The 22,504-nt window shown below is 46.3% G+C and overlaps 1 protein-coding gene across 1 annotated transcript in view; it reads right to left on the bottom strand.

Moving 5' to 3' along the window:
• Positions 1-1,535: 1,535 nt before the first annotated feature.
• SEC14L5 (SEC14 like lipid binding 5) overlaps positions 1,536-22,504 on the bottom strand; it is a 32,663-nt gene continuing 11,694 nt past the window's right edge. The window contains exons 5-18 of the mRNA XM_065732573.1: positions 16,212-16,361; positions 15,963-16,094; positions 13,807-13,935; positions 12,952-13,171; positions 11,555-11,667; positions 8,719-8,908; positions 7,964-8,052; positions 7,367-7,437; positions 6,543-6,714; positions 5,790-5,924; positions 5,454-5,591; positions 4,397-4,642; positions 3,559-3,737; positions 1,536-2,712 (exon numbers count right to left, since the gene is read on the bottom strand). Coding sequence (XP_065588645.1) covers positions 2,607-2,712; positions 3,559-3,737; positions 4,397-4,642; positions 5,454-5,591; positions 5,790-5,924; positions 6,543-6,714; positions 7,367-7,437; positions 7,964-8,052; positions 8,719-8,908; positions 11,555-11,667; positions 12,952-13,171; positions 13,807-13,935; positions 15,963-16,094; positions 16,212-16,361 — 2,070 coding nt within the window. The 3' untranslated portion in view covers positions 1,536-2,606. The remainder of the gene's footprint in view (positions 2,713-3,558; positions 3,738-4,396; positions 4,643-5,453; positions 5,592-5,789; positions 5,925-6,542; positions 6,715-7,366; positions 7,438-7,963; positions 8,053-8,718; positions 8,909-11,554; positions 11,668-12,951; positions 13,172-13,806; positions 13,936-15,962; positions 16,095-16,211; positions 16,362-22,504) is intronic.

The following is a 22,504-nucleotide window of genomic DNA, read 5'->3' as shown; positions in this document are numbered from 1 at the left end:
ACTTATTCTGTCTACAGCTGTTAAAAAAAAAGCCCTTTCCAAACCCAAAACACACCGGAACGTTCTGCCCAAGTGACTCAGCCACCGTATTCCTGCTCTGTCTGATGTGCCACCCACCCTCAGCACAAGCCCTGGGTCCACGCTCAGTCCCACGGAGGCAGAAGCAGGGAGCAGCAGGACGAGGCGGACCTGAGGAACTGCCGAGAGTAAAGGTTTCACGTATGGCCACGGTGAGTTGTAAACAACAGCACAACACTGCGTACCAAACCACCGATGGCACCGTGTCCCTTGAAACACCTTAAACATGGCAACAGCTCTTTGAGGTAGGCATTATGTTTTGCTCACGGAATATGTGAAACAGGGGAAAGCCCTCGTTAAGGTCTCAGCTCAGGAGGGAGCTCTGCAGGAGCAGCCCTCCCCTCTGCCTGGCTCACGGGGACCTGCCAGAAGCACTTCGCCAGCAAGAGCCATGCATCCAAACCTCAAACAGGTGAGAGGAGAACAGCACGTGCCACGTCTCAAAATTAAATGAATCCAGTGTAATGGAGAAGATTCTCTACCAGAGCAAACTAATGAGAATCTAGAAAATAGGGATGTTACTGCTCCGGTGTGCATGCAAACTGAATGATAATCAGGCCGTGAAAAGCTGAAATCCAGAAACAGCACAGAGAGGGAAGGGCTAGGTTTGCTGGCAGTGCTTTAGGAATCAATTTGAAACTGTTGTTTCTAGCATCGGAACTAATGGCAGGATTTCACATTAAGGATACACACGTGCACTTTTACTTCCAGGGCTCTTGGTTCTCTGGAGCAAAGGCAGTGCTCTTCCCCCCGTGTCACTCCAGCTGTGCTGAAACAGCAGACACAGAAGTTGAATTCCTTTGGGAGGGACCTGCAGAAGGAGGTTACCTGTTCCACTCACACTGATACAGAAGCTGGGGGTGGGCGAGATATTTCCTGGGCTATGCTCCTTAAAAGAAAGGACAATAAAACCACCAAGCGACTTACATGAGCACGTCATCTTCTTTTGTTCCAATTACTGTGTCTCTTTTCTCCTCTGTCAATGCCTGGTGCTTCAAAATCATTGGTTAAAGAAGCAGGTTAGAAGGAATTACTGGACGTGCATGTGCTCCTCACCTGCACACATTTCCCAATGTAATAATAGCTTTGCAAGAGGGGCAGAAAGATTGGTTTTAACAGAGAGACATGGCCATGGATACCTGAGTTGCTGTGTTGGAGGAAGCTATACCTGCACCTCCACCACAAACTCTGCCCCGGGCCCAGCTCCATCTTCTCACAACTCCTAAATGCAATACTTGCTTCTTAGCCCTGGGAAGCATTCCTGCCCAGAGAGGTGGTGGACTCTCCTCCTCTGGAGACACGTCAGACCTGCATGGATGCTGACCTGTGCAACCTGGCTTAGGGAGCTGCTTTGGCAGGGGGGTTGGACTGGATGATCTCCGGAGGTCCCTTCCAACCCCTACAACTCCGTGATTCTGTGTGATTCCCTCGAGCTCGACACGCGGCCCTTTGCTCTTCCAGCAGCTGCAAGGATCAGAAGTAGATGCATCTGATCCTTCAGTCATCAGTTATTCCTTTCTAAAACAAAGTCCGTCCCGCTCACAAAAGGCGATCACATTTAATAAATAATCATTTTTCAAATTATAAATAAGTTAAAAAGGAACTTAAAACAAGCTATTCTTTGAATAAATACGTTTCAGCAAATGCTTTAAGACATACATGCTTTTTTGCTTCCCCTCTCTAAAGTTTTTGAGTTAGCTCGCACTTTAAAGACTTCCATAACTGACATAAAATTTTGTGCCTTCAGGAAATAAAATATTGCTTTTCTTAGCCCTTTATAATTTGATTCGGTTCCCATCTACTTTGACAAGATGGGTCAGATCCACCTATTATTGCTTGTAAACCTGAGGAAAGAGGAAATGTATCTTTAAGAAAGATGCTGCTTGCTGGTGGCAGTCCCTGCCCATACTTTCTAGAGAACAGTTTGGATTTTTGTGCCTCGGTGGGTTAGGAAATAAAATCCAACACATTTCCTTATAGCATCGTCAGATAGGAGGAGCTTTAAGTTTCACCTGGAACTGATTTCTACAACATCCCATCTGTATTAAAATATTTACACTTTGCTTCAAGTCCCTGCACCTGAAATGCCCACTTCACCTTCTGACGAGCGGTCGGTACCCTGGGCACTCAGAAAAGGAGATTAATTCTGCTACACGTGAATTCTCTAGTCCTACAGACCAATTGGATAAGGCAACATCAGTCTCCTCTACCACGTGTGGGAAAAGGACTGACGGGAAGGAGCCCTTGAGAGTTTGGTACTACACAAATTCATGCAAACTGACATTCATCCAAAAACACAGCTTAAGAAATGGCCTACTGAGAAGTAGGAGCCTGATAGAAAACACTACGCCTGTTGTTTCACCACCATGTCCTGTGTTGAGAGCAGAAGCCTCTCACTGTGCAGTGGCTGCTCCCTGTGGTCACACAGTGCCTGCCCCATGCAGGCTCTTTGGTTTGGTGCACAGAGCAGCTCTGGGGCAGCCAGGAAGCCCTGAGCAATTTTTCCCTGTGGTGCAGCCTCGGCTCTGCTATCTGGAAAGATGGGAGCTGCTCTGGGACTGGCTGGAAGATGTCGTGGCTCCACTCAGCTGCGAAAATCCGCTGTTGCAAGATTCCAGGCTTGACATGGATCCCCTGTCATGGGACAAGAAGGATGTGTTTGTTAAGGCAGGCTGCTATTTCATGGATAACTTTATATATATTGAGATCAGCTTTCTATAACACTTAGAGAAGTGTTTAATTTTTCATCCCGTTGCATTCATCTTAGTTTCTAACAATCTTGGCGCTCCTCTGTATCATAATGAAAAGTTAAATCCTCGTCAACATCTCTGTTTTTATTTTTGGTGGCAACAGCTATTACGACTTCTCTCCCGCAGTTTACCTGGGAGCACAATGCAGCTGGCTGCCTTCTCAAGGTCAGCAGCTGCCCATCTGCAAGCCTCCTAAAACCTCCTTCCAGCTCCTGGTGAAGCCCTTGCAAAGCCTTCAAATTACTAAACGATTCTGAAAAGGATGCTTTGTGTTAAAGGCGGCTAAATAGATCCCACAGAGGTAGATGTACACTGTTGGGAAGGCACTCTCAAAGTCACAACTTCCTCCTCGAATGCCAGATGAAGAATGAATGAAACAGCCCAGCAGGTATTCATTCAATGACTCCAAAAGCAACTTCTCAAAACGCCCCCCCCACTGATATCAAAAAGTTAATCTCTCAAATACCTCCCACGCCTCAGGCAGCTGTAATCAAGAAGCACAAACCCCACTGGTGGACATCCATCCAAGGGGTACTTACCACAACAAGAAAACACTATTGCCTACCACACTACAGGGGATTGTTGCCACAAAATGCCAAGTCTGCTAATAAGTTAGGTGGACACAATTCAACACATGCTTTCTAGAGGTCACTGGTAGCTGGATGTTTAAAGTTACACTTCGTGCTCTCACGTGGCTTTTTCATTGTAAGTTGCACACTAAATCTCCAACCTGAAGTCCTTGGATGCAAGCACCTCGTAGTAGTATATAAGCTTGCACTTGTGACTGGAAACTTGCAGAGAGGCGAGGACATCATCCACCCGAGGGAGGCTGGTGCCAGAGCAGGGCAGAGGACCATGCATTTTCCACTGGAGAATGTAAAAGCCAGGCCAGCGAGTCACATGTGATCCCTGGAAGTAAGAGTGCTACTGAGTGACTACTGGGAGTCTCATGAAAGAAATGGATGACTTGATGAAAGACAAAAGCTGTTAACTATTTGGGGGAGCATACAACATTCACTTGGTTATACATGCCTGAGCCACACCTCTGTAATGCTAGTTTGAAAGCAAAACAAAACCAAACCCAAACAACAACCAAACAAAAAGGTTATCTGATTACATTCAGTGAGTTCTTTATCACATATTACAGATTCTCTTTGCTGTGGCTGTGTCTAAACTGGAATCACAGTGTGGTTGGGTCGGAAGGGCCCTCCCAGTTCCCAGCCCTACCTACCCCTGCCGTGGGCTGTGCCCCCAGCTCAGGCTGCCCACGGCCCATCTGTGGCCATAGGCACCTCCAGGGATGGGGCACCCACAGCTCTGGGCAGCAGTGCCAGCGCCTCACCACCCTGAGTGAAGGATTTCCTCCCCACATCTAACCCCAAATCTCCCTTCTTTTAGTCTAAAACCATTATAAAAAGCAATAGTAATTATTTTCACAAGGAATTCAGAGAATGATTGCCATGACAATTATTTCCAAGCAACACACGATTTCCCATCCCACCAGTTCCTTTTCCCCTCCACCACCAAATGGTTCCAAACATTTTGGCCAGGACACAAATGCATCTCACCTGAATGCTCTCCCCTTCCCGGCAAACCAACGGAGACTCCACGCGGCTGTAATCCACGCCAAGGACCCACGTCTTATCAATCAGCTGCACGTTGTCCCCAGCAGCAGAGGTACTTGGTAACGTGGCTTCTTTATGACTTGTTTCTGGAGCTCGTTTCGAGTGAAAGAGGCTGAACACCACATCTCCCTTCAGGATGTCAAAGTCCCAGGTGATCACAGACTCCCCTTCCAAAATCTCCACAACTATCTAGAAAAGGAAATACAGCAAGTGGGCACACAGTGACAAGGCAGGTACTTACATCACAGCCAGCCTCTGCCTTCCCACTCTGCAAACACACTTTTCCCCACAGTCTGTCAGTTAAGGGATCGCCCTCAGTTCCTAAGGAGGAATGCAATTGATTCCCCTTGCCAGGTTGCTGCCCCAGTACATCTGCCCAGACATTTTTATGCCATTTCTCTCCTCCAGAAGAGTTGCTCATAAATCACTTGCCACTTCTAGTATAACCTCCATGGAGCTGTGGTACAGCTTTCAGGATGCAGCAAAGAGCACCTTCAGAGCAGCTGCATACTCCAAAAGGCACAGAGGCTTCTTAAGGAGCCCAAGCAGACCGAGTCAGTGTTACCCATTGTCAGGAAACCAGAGAACTGTTGTGAGATTGAAGTGCTCCTTCCTTGGATGTTCTCTGTCCTGATGACCCAGTTTATATATCACCACCACTAGGCCACTGAGAATGGAAGCAGTACAATCAAAAGAGAAGCAGAGGGAGCTTCATTTCCCCAAAAAGAACGAGGAAGAGACTGCATCCGACAGGAAATCAAGCCACAGTAAAGAAAAGCAGCATTACTTCTGCACTACAGGTCCTAACCTCCCAACCTCTGGCTGTCAGCTAGCTTTAGGCCTCCCACTGAACACACGCTGCTGCTGAAAAGTCATGCTCACTGCTTGGGAGCTCTTTGCTGTTCTAATCAACTTCAGCAAAAGGAACACACCACCGGTATCAATCCAGCACCACCTTCAGCTTTATGATGCTCTGAACCTCATGTGTGATGATCTGTACCTCATGTGGAGCTCCTCTGAGGACGCTTGCGGAATGATAGATAGTTTCTGTCCATAGCCGGATGTGATCCGCGTTCTCTGGCTCTTCATCTGTTTGATAAAGTGACTTGGGAACGAGTCCACCCTCTGGAACTGTACACTGGAAGAGCCACACAAACGAGTATGAGGGTTCATACAAATCACCTGGTAAAGTATTGAGTCTTCTCAGCACCTGCGTGCTGTCAAGACACCCAACCAGAACAGAAATCAGAAGGGAGCAGAAGGTTGGTGGGGTGGGTGGGTGTGGGAGGAGGAAATTTGGGGGAGCTTAACCTATGCAACAGGAGGGAAAACTCACCATGCAGTCTCCTCCCAGGAAGTCTGGGATCACCTCTTTCTCTACGTAGTCCACCAGCCCTCCCGGACCCTGGTAGTTATTCCCACTGTAAATAAGGAACTTCTGTCTTGTGTTCTCATTGATAAATGGGCTGACCTGAAACCAGAAGTGAACAAAGGACACCACTGTCACTAAGTGAAGTTAGAGATAACACTGAGGTACAATCAAACGTGGGTGGTTTAGAGTCCAGACTGGAAGGTCCCACACTGGGAATGCAGACCAGCAGCAGAACAGAACTTCTCAACCTTGAAGTTCTCTCACATATAGAGGAGTAATGAGGAAAAAAAGATTTTCTCCTCTGGGCAAAAAATAAGCATGCAGTTGTGACACTGTAGACAAAGCTCACAAGAAACGTATCAAGCACATTCTTACATTGCCATCACAACCAGCAAGCACCAGGCTGATCCATTTTTATTCCTTTTCTCTTCAGTTTCACCCAGCATGAGATTACAAGCTATTTGTCTTCTTAACCTGAAAACCAACCACATCTGGGCTATCACTGCTGCAGGAGGGTTCCCACACCCTGCCCTGGTAGAAGGACAGCCATGCTAGAACCAAACACACCGGCTCTGCAGCAAAGCTGTGGCTTCAGAAGATCAGCCACGAGCCGCCTGGAAGCTTTTTCACTCCCTAACTCTTTGAATAAGCAGAACTTATGATGACCAGATGGTTTAGTACACATGCTTATGATCCTGTAGTCCAGATTTCACCCACCAGAGTCCAAAGCACAGGAAAAACTCTGGGTGCTCGCACTATCAGCAGTCGCCCCAGAGTTTCAGGGTAGTTGTCCTCTACAACCTCAATAATCCGAAGCAGGGCCTTAACTCCAGGCCGCCAGAGGTGCCTCATATTTAGCCCTTCCAAGTCCACCAGACACGTCCAGGATCTAAAACATGAAGAGGATGACCAGTCAGAACCTCCACTGCACCGTGGCTGCTCAGCACATGACCCGCAAAACATTTCAGAAACATCACGGGTTGAACAAGACCTAAAGAAGCCAACCAGAGAGACCAGCAGTTCCAATGACGAGTAGATCTCTGCCCAGGCAGCAGACAGCCTGAACCCAGAGAGGTTTCAGTACACTGCATCCAAAATGATAGAAGAGTCGTTCAGCCCCAAAGGCAAGAGCACAAGCTGTCAACGTGGAAGAAGGCAAAGTTATAACAGCATATTGCCAAAAGACCTAAAAAGTATATTTTGAGATGGAAATGGAATCTGGCACTTGGTTTTGTTTTCTAAAAGAAAGTCAAGGTTCTGAATTAACGGCGTGGTTACGTTCAGCTGAACAGGGACAGAAAAAAAAAATGTAAGGAAGAACCAATACTTGTTATCATATGGAGTTGCAGAGTTTATCTGCACTTAGGCCTGATATGTAAGGTACCTCAAGTCCAGACAAGAACAGACTGTAAGACACAGACAGCACTGCTGCCTGCAGTTTAACCCTAAGAACATCACCTAAAAGCCCCCAAAGAATCATTATCCTTACTTACTTACTTACTACGATGGTAGTACAAGAAAAAGAAAATCAGTGTACTAACGTGATGGGGCGCCCAAAGAGGTTGGTATTTTCCTCACATCTCTTTTGTCCTTCCTCGTTAATTGATAGAACCTGAAATTAAAAACAGTATAGAGTTGGATTAGCCCGAGCATGACTGAGAAACCTGGAGAGCTCCTGAAACCTTCCAAAAAAAATCCAGAATCCAGAAATACACAAGTTTGAGAACTTACAGTGTGCAAAACAGTAGGAGTCTCTGTGTAGAAAAATATGTTAAAAAGCTTCTCTAGTGAGAAGTTCTGCCAAACATACAACGTACAGACACTGACAATCTAAGATGAAGTACAAGAGTCTCAAGGTCAGATTGCATTAGTTGAGTTGCATAGAAGGGTGTGGAAAGCTGAGTTTCATGTTACCAGAGATCACTTTTCCAGCCCATCCACACCACTACAGAAATTCCACTTCCTGCACAGGAAGACACAGAAGCCGTGCTATGCCAAAGGTGTATCTTGGGGTTGGTCAGTCATGGGATGCAGGAACTGTTGGCCTCAGGCACGTAGATTACTGCTGTGCTACAACAAGACTGCTATACACCAAAGGAAATACAGCTCCTTGAGTGAGAAATGAATGTTGATCTCACATGTCGCAGCAGTGACTCCTCTCCCAGGGCTTTCACCAAACCTTTTGTATCCATCTGGCCAAGACGAAGGATGTAGAGCGGTCGCCCATCTTCAAAACAAAAGCAAAGGTTTAAAAAACAGTGATTGGCCTTGAGAAGTCTAGAGATGTAAAAATCTCCAGTGAAAGCAGGTTTGGAGATTGTTATCCTAACATGCTTCTTGTAAGAAATAATACACCATCATCTGTGAGACAAATTTCACTGAGCTACTGCTAGGACCACTCTCATGTCATACAGTGTCCAAAGGTGACAAAACAGTGTTTGGTTTTTGGTATTCTCAGTGTAGTAAGGAAAAGCTGAGAGCAACACAGCCAGACTGCCTGGAACTGGGATGTGCCCTCAGATTTTAGGATTTCTTCACATCGAGCACAGAGCAAAGCTTCCACTGCAGACAGAGACGTGCACTGCAGCCTCCCAGGCTATCACTCCCATACCTTCTACAAATGCCACTTTAAGTATTTGAACAGGATAAGAATCACACCCAAAGGACACCCTATCAAAGAGATGCTGCTCTGCACTAGCTCTAGTCAGCCTAGTTTGCACAGAGAAAACAAAGGAACTACAGCAAAAGAGAGAGGCAGACTGTTTGCAGATGTTAAAACTCCTTTGGCAAAATTTGAAGGATAGACCTTTAAACCTTCTATGACAAACACAAGTTACTTATGAGGTCTCATAAAGTAAGCTACGCTGATCAGTGTAAGGGGGGAGCTTCTAACCTCTGTCTTGGTAATGCCATCCTCCGGTGTAGTATTCATCCAGCAGGGCCGGGGGCCTCCATGACTGGAGGATGTAGTCCACCTGGTACTGCTTTCTCCAGGACAGCGACTGGCAGAGCATTTCTCGAGCTTTGTCGATGTTGAAGTCACGAGCCCGCAGAAACCGAAGGATGTGTTCATCTTTGGGGATCTGAGGGAGAAGAGGAATTCTGAGGATCGCTACTCATGCCACCGCACTGTGAAGGACACAAGGAAGCCTCCAGGGCATGCACCAGGTTTTAATTGTCAGAACCACGGTAACAACGACTGAAGATACCTTCCTTCTCCCTCTTCCCTTCCTAATCCAGCCCAGTGCAGCAGATGGTGCTGTGAGCATGAAAGAAGTGACAAATTCACATTCCTTTGAGAGATATGGGCTCATTAATTTATGTGAGCATTGCACACACAGTGCCTGTGAGAAGCCCCTGAATTACACGAGCCAACAGCCAGAAACCCCGACAAGCTCCAGCCTGGCTGAAGTTTCCTCCAGCTGCCTATCAACAAGGGCAAAGCAAACACATCCGCTCGGTAACACAGCAGCAAGCTCACCTCCTTGCAGGGCACATCAGCAAAGGATGAGAAGCCCTTGTAGGTAACACACTGCCCAAGTTAAGCATGTGCTCTTTGGAGGTGAATCAGCACTGTACAGCCTTCAAACAATTAGCACCACATTTCTGCTCTTGTGTGGATCTCTTCTGCTCCACTGCTGGTGTTTTTTGAACAGCAGAGCTTCCAGGCTCTTTCACAAGCACCCCCCATCACATAACATTAATTCTCACGAAAAGAAATGACCCAAAAAATCATAACATCCTCTGAACTCAGTTACTCATCCCAAAACTTTTGATCTGTAAATTCCTTCAACCCCGACTTCCCCAAAAGTACACGACCTTGGTTGCTAAATCAAGTTCCCATGAAAAATGTAAGCTCTGTAGAGCAGGGATAGCCTCCTCCAGAGTGTCAGTGCTAAGCACAATGCAAGCCATCTGAGCCCTGCCACATACAAAACGTGTGCCCTCGGGAATCAGAGCTCTTTTGTTTGTTCTGTGACAGGCTCATGAAAACAGAGAGCAGTGAAGAAAAGCTGCCAGCAGTGTCAGGCTGGGAGCAACCTCAGTCGTGCAGGCTGACAGCGAGCTGTAAGTGATATTAAGAGCTGATTCCACATAACCATGGGTGGGGTCCAGGAGCTTAAAGCCAAGTACCTGCAGGTACAGAACACAGACCCTCAAGGGCTCCTTTGTCCTATTGTGTACGTGCACGTATATACATGTGTACACACACATACATACATTCATTCCTGTAGTCCTTACCTGTCTATGGCAGCCCCCACTCTCTTGGGCATGGTCCGTGTTACACAAGCTGCTGCTGATGCTGCCACATAGCAGCAGCCGTGGACAGATTTGACAGGTGCTTGCCATTCCAAACTCATCAGCTCTAACAAACCCAGAAGCATTGCTGGTATCTGGAGACTGCCAGCTCCTCGAAAGCTTTCACATACCACCTCAACACACACCACTCTTCTCCTCAGCACACTAGTTTTTTTTTTGTTAACTTTTTCTCCATCCACATCCACGGGTGAGAAAGACACAGCAAAGCATGCAGAAACTACTGGCAAAGTTCCTGGTTAACAGCTTCTTTCAGAAAAGTCAGTTAAAGAAAAACAAATGATGTATTCCAAAGCCTCTGAATGCAGGGTGGCTCCTAATGAGTCTGTGACTGACTGGGCAGTCATCCTCTATGCCTAGAGGTTATTACTATTGAAACCTCATCTAGCTCTACTCTATTTTCAAGGGAGATCACTTGCTCCAACTATCTTTCTCCCGATTTCCCCTTTTCCCATGGGCTCACTACCATTACCATTCAATTATTGCCTGATACTACTGTTGGTCCTTCCTTCCCCACCATCTCTTCCTCCACCTGCAGACAGATCCCTCTGAAGACATTCAAGCTGCACTAGCTCTATTCTTTTCTCAGTCCCATAGCCCTTATTGCCTAGCCTGATATAGAGACTCACCCTCAACTAAGAGGAGTCCAGGCAGCTTACAAACATTACAGCAACCTCAGAGATGCATCTTGCCTATAGCACCCATGTTGATTTTTGGGAGGTAAAAACATGTTGCTACTATATTGGCTGGCCATCTCAGCACCCTCACCTCCTCTATTTCAGAAGTTTACACAATATACCTCGCACCATGAGGTGAGATGGCCTCTGCTTCCTGAGTTCTGTGTGGCTTTGAAACAGTACATTTCGATAAAGGAGATTAAAACAAGATCGGAATGAATTCTGCTCAAAAGAATTCAGCCCTTGGCTGCACAAGCTTACACAACCTGATCCAACACGCACAGCGTACTGCTGACGAGCAGTAACTGAGAGCTAGGTGTTACTGTCGGCCCCTTTGATGAGCTGCAGCTGCCAAGAGAGAAGGACTGCACTATCAGCACAGCTAACCACATCTGCCACCTCACCCTGCAGGGCTTGGGAATCACGGCATCCAGCCCAGACAGCCAGGCCCCGATCAACACCCACTGTAAAGGCACAGCTAAACCACTGTGCCTGGGTACCACAGCACAGCCTTTCCAACACACTCAGAGCTACAGCTGTAGTCCACGATACTGCTGGATGCAGCCACGAGATCACACAGGCTGATCTCCACACCTATCCCCTCACCTCACCTTGACAGAACAGCTGAGTCTCAATGCACAATCATCATGACTGAGTATTACTGTGGGACATCCGAGCTACGAGAACAACTGCGGGCAGACTTGCAGAAGGGTGCTCTCCACGTCACCCACCCACCTTGCCTTTGTGAGTTTCTTGAAGCCACTGTCGAAGACGGATCAAGCAGCTCTCTTGCATTGGAGTCAGCTGGCCCAGATAGCGCTCAATGTAATCAGCATCCAATTTGTCAGCTGGAGAAAGAAAAAGAGCAATTTAGAGATGTGACATAGCCAGATGAGAGATATGAGGCTATTTCTACACATCAGGTTACTCATGGTGTACGCTGGAAGGGCACTAAAGCCCTCTTTCAGCTGCCTGAGGGAAGTGGGTGAGCAATTCTCATGGTGATTTAGGGCGCGAGGACACAGACTGTGTAAGATAGCAAAGCCAGATCACTCCACTTGTCTCTCAGAACACTGATATTTCATTCAACCCAGACTGCTCCAACAGAAGCTTTTAAAGAACTATCACAAGCTCTGGCACTCATCTCATTAACCACTCCAAGGCCTGGGCACTTAAATCCCCTGGTGTCCTAAAAAACTCACTCATGATTTCAATGACAGGAGGCTAAAAAGCAGCTATTCGAAATGCTATTCCACTTGTAGACACCAGAGGGAAAAGGAGAATAATTTGAACGTTTCAGACAGCAAGGAAAGCTTCTGGCATGAGGATGTCCTGTGTAAACCAGGGGCTCAAAGCCCTTCCAGATCAGAGAGGGACAAAGGACAAGGGCTCTGAGCCTGCCAGCACTCAGAGCAAGCAGCAGATGTGCCATGCAAGGCTCGTGTGTGCAGATGTCAGTAAGGAAAGGGAGCAGCACAGGGCAGTGCTGCGCTGGAGACAGGCAGCCACATGAGAAGGGCTGGGAGGAGGAACTCAGAGCTATTTTTTTCCCCAGCAGATACTGTTAACTGCAGAATAAGGACTGGACACCCACAGGATGCACCGCTTCTGGCTGATAATACTGAAATTATATGCAGTAAGTGCTACACCCACACAGAACGCACAGAGCTAGCAAGCTGAGGAGCAGACTCCAGGAAGTTAATCACTATGCTAACTACTAAGTTATGAACATGAACATAAACAGAAAGAGAGCTGCTCTCCCCTTCTGCTAGACACAATCTGCCACTTTCAGATTGAAGTTAATCTCAAACACTTCTTGTTCTCAGCTCCTATATGGATTTGGATCATGTTTGCAGGCGAATTCCAATGAGGGGAAGCTACAAGAGAAGGCCCACAAAACTCACAGAATACCCCAATGCTGCCTGTAAAGTTCTTCGTGGCTTTTCAGGCTGGGGGGGGAAAAAAAGGCTCAGTTGTCTGTATTTTTCTTGAAGAAGGAAAATAACTTTCCCTCCTTCCCATCGGCAATCGAGAAGAAAAAAAAAGCCTCATGCCAAACAATAAAATAAATAAATAAATAAATACATTCGTGACTAAGGGCTGCTCAGGGCATCTGAACTGACATGGCATACCATCGGGGCTGCTGGGCTCTGCTGGAGGGCTGGAGCTGCCTGTTTGCTCTTTGGTAGTTCCACGAGCTCCGGACTCGAGTGGGGCATCCTCGGTGTCGCAGCTGGCTGCTGGGCCTTGCTCTGCCCTCTGTCCATGAGCCACAGGAGGTGTCCAGCGAGGGATGAACGTGATTCCTTGGGAGATCAGCTCCTTCAGGTAGTGCTCAATTACCTCCTTGCCCTGACAGAGGAAAAGTCACGTTAGGAAGAAGCGCCCCATCTACTCAAAGCCAGCAAGGAGCTGAAGAGTCTTCCTCGGGATGGATGACTATTGCTGCTGGAGATAAACAGAAATGACAGCAGTTGTCTCCTTCCATCTGCAGGAGCCTATGGGAGGAATATCAGCGTACAAATGGTGGACTGCAACACTGGCCAGGTACGTTGTGATGCTCTGGATGTAACTATCTTACATTTATCCTATTTTCCTACTACCTGTCAGCCAGCTACGGAGCAATAGCGACCCAAGGGAATCACCTCTCCCCCAGGCATTTGGAGAACAGGGTGCTGACTTTTAGCCTCAACTTTCTCTTCCTTCATGAGAACAGTGTCTCCAGTGTCTGAGGAGCCTGGCACCACAGCACCCACCGCGCTCCTCTGGCACAGCCTGCTCCCTCCCCTGCACAGAAGCATTTCAGTGAACAGATTGGTTTTGCTCGCTGCACAGTGGCTTTTTCTTTGTTTGTCCTACTGAGCAATTTCAGAGACATAAGCAGCAATATAAAGCTACAGTGGGTCTATTTAACAGAAAGGAAAACAGAGATGCTCTGACAGCAGGCACTTTCTTTTTTTAATGGCACAAATGGAAGCCCATCTCACCCGCTTGATGTTTGAAGTGTACTGTTTCATGGCGATTTTTTCCACCGTGCTTTCAAAGCCGAAAAATGACTTGATGTCAAGAGATGCAGACTGTTCAAAGCACGTCCACTCTTCATTCTCAGGGTGAACCTAAGCCCAAAGATAGACAGACACAGGGTTGGATGGCAGCAGGAAGCTCACTGTTCAGCAGGGCCTTCACCCCTGTTATTGAATTGGGCTGAATTTAATTCCTGAGTTACACAGAGGGGCAAAAGAGAGTGCAAGGTGCTGATGGACCCACATCAGGAAGGCTTCCTATCCCTTTCCACCCCATCCCACCCCATCCCCTTTCACCCTATCCCACCCCGTCCCTTCCCAATCTGACAACAGTCAGACTGAATATCACCGAATAACAGAAGCATGTCATGAATTAGACATACAAACTCGTGTGGTTAAAGCAGCATTCCTCACACTCACAAAGAAAACAAGCTTAAAACCCAGCACACTTAAACAGTTGCATTAATAGCAGAACTAAAATAGTAGCAAGACCGCTGTCTTGAAATCATCATGGCAAAACCTCTTTCCAGAAGGTTAAGGAGAACCTTTCAATCTACATCTACAGCAAAGGAAGAAAAACAATGTTTTTCTACATTTGGATAAGAAACAGCCACTGAACATCAGCCTCCCCCAACAAACACAGAGCATGTGTGGTAGAACATCTTCTCATTGCCAGTTCAATGTTCAACTTATCTATGTAGCTCTTTCCCCTGGTTACCCTATATATGGTTAAAACCTATATAGCTCTCTTCATCTTCTGAACTTCATCTTTTTCTGGGGGGGACTCTGCCTCTTCTCTGTAGGTGCTGTTGCTCGCAGACTGGTGTGAAAGAAAATCCCAGCCCACTCACAAACACACAGTGAGCTCTACAAAGGACACAAATTCCCTCAGGGAAAAAAATACAGCAGCTGCAAGAGAAGGATCATATTTCTCCAAGTTACTTCAGAGAACACTGCAGAAAAGGAAAGATGAGAATCAACCTGCTTCCGGTGTGTTCTGGCAGGGAAAAGAGAACTGGTAAAAATAGAGCAGAGAACCATCTTGAGGATGCAGACTGCTCGCTCCCACTCTGTTCCAGGAAGAGCACTCCCCCCCAAGCCCAGCTGCTGACATTTCCTTCCGAGGGACTCGAGCCGGAGGCAGCACAGCCAAAATCAGCAAGTGCAACAGCATGAGCAATTCCCGAGTTGACCCAAGTTGACCTGGCAGCATTTCAGAACTGTCAACACCCTTCAAAGCTATGGAACTTTGATTTCAAGTCATTTTTGGGAAACCCTGTGCAGCCACTAACTGATCTTTGGCTCATGAACCTCCTCCTCACCATCCAAGACGTTAACGGCCTTTCAACTACTTGTCTTGCTTGAGCAGAAGCTACTTAGAGTGTGCTCACTCCCAAGAAACTGAGGTGCTGTCCAGTTGCCAAAAGGGCAGGTAGGTAACAGGATCTAGACATTTGTTTAGGGAACAAAAGCAGTTATCTGACTGCTTCAAGAAACAGGTGAAGCTGTTTAATGGTGACTGATCCCCAGTAGCACAATTACAGTGAAATGGCATGCTGCTGCTGAAGATACAGCCACAAAGCAAGGCACCCCAGGCCACAGATAAGACCTTTCTCCAAATGTTTAGAGCAAGAAGATCGTGATAAGAGAGAGCAAGAAGATAGGTGCTAAAACTAAAACATCATAAGATAGATGCTAAAACTTTCACTTGTTGGAGGCAAAAAGATAAGTTAGTTGCCAACCTTCCCTGGCAATGCAGGTTTCCTTCTAAATATCCAAATCTAGATGCAGGCCCAAACTCCTGATGCTTCAATAACCCAAATTTGAACTTGGAAAAAAAAAATAAACAGGAAACACTGTTAATTCTGGAGCACTGTTAGTGTTTTCTGCTCTCACTCTAGGTCCTGACGCTCCAATTACAGAATAACAATCAACTCAAAGAAGTTTCCCAGGCTCCACAAAAGCATCAGCAAAAGCTTGCTCGCCAAAACCCAAAGGCCTGCCATTACCTTATTGGAAGATACCATCCAGTGCTCAGTTCGCTCCATAAATTTTGCCCTACACATTAGCACGTGACTTTCAATAATTTCTCCACAGAGAAACAGGAACGAGGCACTCACTGAGTAGCTGCACGTCTCAAGGACGACAACACGGTTGGCAAAAGTCTCATTGTGGGCTTCAATGCGGAGAGTTCGCTCTTTCCAGTTCACCGTGTTCTTCTGTATGAAGAAAACGTACTCCACCCCTGCAATCTGAGAAGGATGAAGAGCCAAAAGGAAAAAAAAATAGAAAAAGAGGAAGAGAGAAAGAATAGCTTTAGGAATCTTCTTTGATTTCAACCAGCTTTGATTCTTGCCTTCTCCACTTGCCTTCTTTAGCAGCCTAGGAGCATCCACATTCAGTTTGCAGCTCCGTTCAATGATATGTATAGCTCCATCATCACTTTTGGATTCATGCAGGATTTCACTTCCTAGGAAGACTGGGATTTCTGGACACGTAGGAAAGCGCTTTTCATATGCCTGGAAGTGAAAATAGAGCTTAAGTTATATTTATTTTTATATATTTCTGCTTCTGGCCAGATCAACTAACTGGCTGTGAATTATACAGGTTGACTAGAGAGACCGTAGATGCCCCATCCCTGGAGGTGTTCAAGGCCAGGCTGGATGGGGCCCTGGATGGTCTGATCTAGTACTTGATTTGGTGCCTGATTGGTTGGCAACCCTGTCCATGGCAGGGAGGTTGGAACAAGATCTTCAAGGTTCCCTCCAACCCAAGCCATTCTATGGTTCTACTTGTTTCCCTTACAGTAAAAGCCCAACGTATAGATGCATTTCTTCACTGGTAAAAGAGGAACCAATGAAGGGGGTGAAGTTAAATCAAAATACATACAAACACTCGTGCCAGTCACCCAGCTAAGCATGTCTTAACATCCCTTTTCTTTCCCACACAAAGTAGAAACAAAAACATATTGTTAAAGAGTAGTGGGAAGAGAATCAAACTTTGAACATCAGGAACAGAATCTTCTGCTATCACAAAAGGTCAGCAATGCTGACTTCTGCTAGCTACAGACTTGACCCAGAGATGACGAAATTCCAGTTAGATATATTGCCTGTATGAAGAAACTGCTCTAAAAATATTGAATACTCCTTGGTCCTAAAAACACAATGCGTCAAACTGTTATAGATGCTGCAGATTATCAAGGGGAAGACCAGCAATTGCTGGCTACTCAGTTTACCATGATGCTCCCACTTATAAAATAGTTCTATTCTAGTTCTGAAACCTTCTTTGCTTCAATTAACTCTCATCCTTCCAAAAAAGCTTTTTATCCAAAGGTTCTTTATCAGCTCTAGCAACAAAAAAAGAAAGAAAGAAAGAATAAAATCAGTCTCCATGGTACTTGCAGAAAATGAAGTCTACATGCACAGGTTACCCACTGTTCCTTGTCTTTCCCTCTCTTCTCCCTACTCGTCAATCTCTCCTTATATCTCAAGACTTTTGCAGGATGGGATATTTTCCTTTCATTTCAGAAAAAAGCACCTTGTATACTGGGCCGGTATTGCAAGTGTATAATTGAAGCAACATGAGCAGATGCTGCACAAGAAACCCAGGATTCAGCTACAGTTGTGGCTGCAGGATAACCTGTGCTCCTTTTCCATCACACTCTCATGGACAGCTGCACCAATTTGGTCATAAGACATTTTTGCTAAGATTCCAGAGAGAGCCCCAGCATCTGCAAAACGCTGCTATCTCAGATGCAGCTGTATTACCCTGCACGTTATTTTCTCACAAGTATTTATATCTTTATTGACAGCTCATTGAAAAAAAGAAAGTATTAATGTGATAATCATTGAGGTCAGCCCAGTTGTCAGCACAAGCCTGCTCAGGGGTGGCTGCATTCTCTGCTCACACAGCAGTTTGATTGGTTGGATGTCCCAACATGTACCCCAGTGCTGGGAAAAATACCTGCTCTTAAAATAGCTCAGGCACTTAAGGACGCGTTTCGTATCTCCTGATCCTAGACTTCAGAAGTTATTTCAGATGTGAGGAAAGGGAAAGCAGATTATTAGCTGGAGCTCCAGCCATAAGCAAAGTACACAGGTCCTTAACATGCCCTCTCCAAGTCACTAAGCAGTGTTCTGCTTGCTTTCCTGTATTTGCTGGAGGACTGTTGCTGCACCTGTAAGACCTCCACCTCAGCATTTCCCTTCTGACTTCAAGAAAAATTAAAATGCTTTAAATGAACCTAATATTCCCTACAGCAAGTGACTGCAATGCCAACCTGCACTGCTCCATGTAAAGAAAGCAAACCCTTTGCTTTAAAAAACTGAACTCATAACGATAAGTCGTTCTATGAAGACCCTACCAAAGGATGCTTCTAGCTGTCTGCTCCCAGTGCAGTGTGCTTCTCTCCAGGGTCACAGAACAGAACAGAAGCCCCTGTTACTGGCTGCCTGATGTCTACTACTGTCACTAGCACGTGGAGCTTCTCAGGCAAAGTAAATACTTCCTACTTGTGCCTCTACATGCCCATTCCCCACCCTCCAGTCCACTATGGCCTCCTGTTATCTCAAGGTCAAAGCCCTCATTTTATAGTTTATCTTTTCTAGTTTATCTAGTATGAAAAGCAAGAGTCTCTCCAGGCCACCCCAACCCATTCTTCATCACTTGAGTCTCAGCATGCAGATGGTGCTGAGCACGTTTGTAGGTCACTGGGATACTAGAATATCTGGCAACTCGTTTGGCCACTGCATATGTATGCCCTTAACACACTTGCACGAAACATAACTGAACTTTCCCTAAAAGGAAATCCAATGAACAAGGATTAACCATAAGAAAAAGGCTGAGCCAACCTTGCCTCTTCCTCTAGGCCAGTATTAGGGCTGATTGAGGTTTTTCCTCATTTCCCACAAACTTAAGAAGAACAAAGCAGGCAGACTGGAAAAAAACCCAAGTATAGCAATGGCAGCCTCTATTCCCAGGCACCTCTGGATCTGTTTTGAAGATGAGGCTCCAGGATCTCAACACACAGCTGTTCCTTCCTCCACTGACTTTGAGCTTGACCCAGTTGGAGACAGCCTTCTTAATAAACCACCATTAAATCTTGCCAGACCAAGATCAGGTCAACTATTAACAGTGCGATCAGCCTCCATTTTGGAGGCAAATGCCCACATCTGTGTACAGCTCTGGTGATATAACCAAGACAGCAGCCCAAACCCACCACCTGCAGAGGTGGAACACTCTCATATTTGAGAAGGAATCCCTTTCACAGATTGATATTAATTCCTTTGCTAATCTTCTCTGCACAGCAACAACTCTAAAAATACAGCAGACTAAAGATGCCCAAGATCACATGAAGGACAGCTGAAGCACCAGCATTCACTCACAGCACGTTGAATCTTTCACCACTGCAGAGAATGAGCTATCAGGAGAACGAGCTATCAGGAGAGTTCCATCTTGAGCACCCAGCATCCTCTTATCAAAATCAGCATCCATACCAATGCACATCTCTGCTCCAGCAGAGAAATCGAGGGAGATGTTTGTGTCTTGATGATTTAATTTTTTTTTCTCCCAGCCAGTACCAGAACTGGCCATTATTTTCTCCTCCCTCCATGATTTTGCATAGTGCAAGGTGAACAACAACACCCCAGCCAAATGAAAAGCACAGGGATTTATTATTAGCTTGTTTTAATACTTCAGCTGCTAATCCATCTGCATGTGCTCCCATCTCTGTGCTCCAGTAACTCTGTGCTGACGAGTATACAGAAAACTACCACTTGTCTCCCCTCTCTGCTGAAGGAATTGCAGCACTCTTGTGCCACTATTTCCCCCTAAGTGCATGTCCACTACACTTCCTCAAGGTGAGCACCATGATGCCCAAAGCACTGAACGTTGTATTAAAGAAAAATAAAAAAAGAATGGTTCAGCAAAGCTCCCTCCCTTCCCCTAAATCCTGCAGGGATTAGCACTGACAGGCAGCACTTTGCCACCTCCTGCAAATCCTCCCACCCAACCAAGCCAGCACGTCACCCTGAATCCTGGCTTGGGCTCTTTTTTCCAGCATAATCAGACTGCTATTGACTTCACACCAGCTTGCACAGGAAGAAAATCCCCAAGTGCAGCAGCAGGTGCTGTCCAGGAAGGCCTGAGCGCTGTGCATGCGTGGTAAACCAAGCAACTCTCTAAACATCTCAGTTTACAAGAATTCTTTCCTTCAGAGTTCAAATTTACATCCTCTCTTCACTCCCAAAATTATCACTTCACAAGAACTGGTGGTTCAGGCCCATCAGTGTCCCACCCTAAATCAAGAGGTTTTGTCTTTTTTTTCCTGTAGAACCATTGCTGCTAAAACAGTGCCACGCTGCCCTTTGGTGGTGGTCTCTATACCATAATCTGACAAGCATACAGGTGTCATTTAAATCTTGGCAGTCATCTCGCTCAGTGTGAAATTACACATCATTTCACAAGAGAGCCTGGTGAAAGAGGAGAAATTTGGGGCTTGAGTGCTCATTTTATGGGACCAGTGCAGTGCCAGGTGAAAAAAAATGTCACCATAATGTTTTTTGCTGTGAGAAGAGGGCCTTTGAGGACAGTGTAAGGAAGCCACACTTGAACATGTCCTAAAGTGTTGGTGAAATGCACTACGACTGGTACAAAAAATGTATCTGTGAGAACAGATTGCCCTGGAGGACAGCTGGATGTCGGATGAGAACAAGTTACTGAAGAATATGAGCATTAAAAACAAAGGCCAACATTCTAAAGCCTCAGCACCATGGAGAGATGGGGAAATTCTGGACCTCACTTGCTTAACCACCCCCTCAGAGCAGGTTCCTCTCCAAGTCCTACATCTCACAGCAAGCAGCTGCAGACACCAACAGTGCAGGTGTGCTCCTGTTCTCCCCTCCATCGCTGCTGTTTCCTTTCTGATCCAGAGAACTACAGAACACAGCCAGAGGGTTTGGAGTAGTGATCAATGGTTTGGTGTCCGGACGGAGGTCGGTGACGAGCAGTGTCCCTCAGGGTCAGTGCTGGGATTGCTGCTCTTGAACATCATCATCAATGACACTGACACTGGGATCAGGACCCCCATGGTCAGGGTGGATGGACTCAGAGCACAGATGGAGCTGTGGGTGTCCCTGTTCATGCAGGGGAATTGGACTAGATGACCTTTAAGAGCCCCTTCTGACTCAAACAACTCTATGATCTTTTATAACAGCTACTCCTGTTTCTGCTCTGCAGGTTTCAACAACCTTTCCAGCAGGTGACCTTGAAATCAAATACATAACAGAGGCCTTAGGAGTCACAAACAACAGAGAAGTCCAAGCACTGAATTACTGCTTGAAACAAAACACCTCCAAACTCAAACCAAGGATAAAGTAAGAAAAAGACCCATCTATGTTCAGATGAATGTGGAAACAGGAGATAGATCAATTTATGACCTAAATGTGTCAAAATCATCATGCTTTTGGAAAAGTGAAAGGGGTGAAAGACCAAGATAGGACCCCTCATCACTTAAGTGGGAAGTGGTAAGGCGTTTATACTACACTTTCAGCAGCTCCAGTGATGCATAGTCATCTCCAGATTTAAGTATTTTCAGGTTATGGCCTTCCAGGAAAAAGTAATCATTTCATCCAGCAAACCCTCCTCCTACTACTTAGCCTAAATGCTGAAAGGAAAACAAAGCTTCTGCTCACATATTCACCAGACAACAATCCATTTGCCTCTTAATCACTAGACCAGATACCTGCTTCTTGCTAGCTACATGCAGCACAAGGAAATACCCCAAATCAATCCCCAAAACCCCACACGAAAGCAACTGGGGCTATCAGTGGGATCAAAAGGATATTTAGGGTGCAGAATCATGCTGAAGTCAGGGGAAAGGGAAAAACCTCTTAGGGAGGTGTGGAGAACCTGCAGAGAAGCGTAAAAATCTCTGGGGCCTAAGGGAAGCCGGTTTTACTTGAAAGAAAAAGATGTACCACAGTTACCCAGGGGATGAACATCGACCCAGTGTTCTGCCTCCCTGGACTGCAGCCCATCGTTTGTCTCATTTCTTCAGAGTCTGGTGAATGAAGCAGTTCAGGGAGCACCAGCTGCCCATTACAATACAGTACAGGCACAGCTGAGTGACACTGCACACTTGCTAAAGCCAGGGCACGTGCTGCAGCTGCACAAAGATAACTTGGGAAATTACCACCGAGCCCAATTTCCTGAGAAGAAACATTATCCCCTTCAAGCTACTCTGCTATTGTATTCCCTTCTGCTTATCAGAGATAGTTGGTGATGGAGCGCTTCAGGTCGCAAACAACACAACACATTGGCCTTTGCAACAGCCATGGAAGCAATGCCTTATCCAGGAATGACTGCTGCATGGCTGGGCACGATTGTCATAGCCTACTGCAGAAAGAGGCAAGATGCACTGAGCTAGGAATGCAAGGAGGCAGACATCTCAGGTGACTAACACCTTCAAGAGCAAAACACAGCAATCAAGCGTTACATCACATGCAGGCTGCTCAGCGAAGCAGCCCCAAACCAAAAAGGCTGGCTCGCAGAGCAATGCTTGGTTGGCACGACAATCTGTTGTTGCCAGAAGCAGCTGTAAGAACTGGGAACGATTTATGTAAGCTCAGGATCAAATGTGGACAGACCGCTGCACTTAAATCTT

The sequence above is a fragment of the Cyrtonyx montezumae genome, unplaced genomic scaffold, assembly GCF_038088225.1.
Source record: "Cyrtonyx montezumae isolate F1298 unplaced genomic scaffold, pur_monq_1.0 scaffold_16, whole genome shotgun sequence".
NCBI lineage: Eukaryota > Metazoa > Chordata > Aves > Galliformes > Odontophoridae > Cyrtonyx > Cyrtonyx montezumae.
This window is presented reverse-complemented; position numbering and strand designations above follow the sequence as displayed.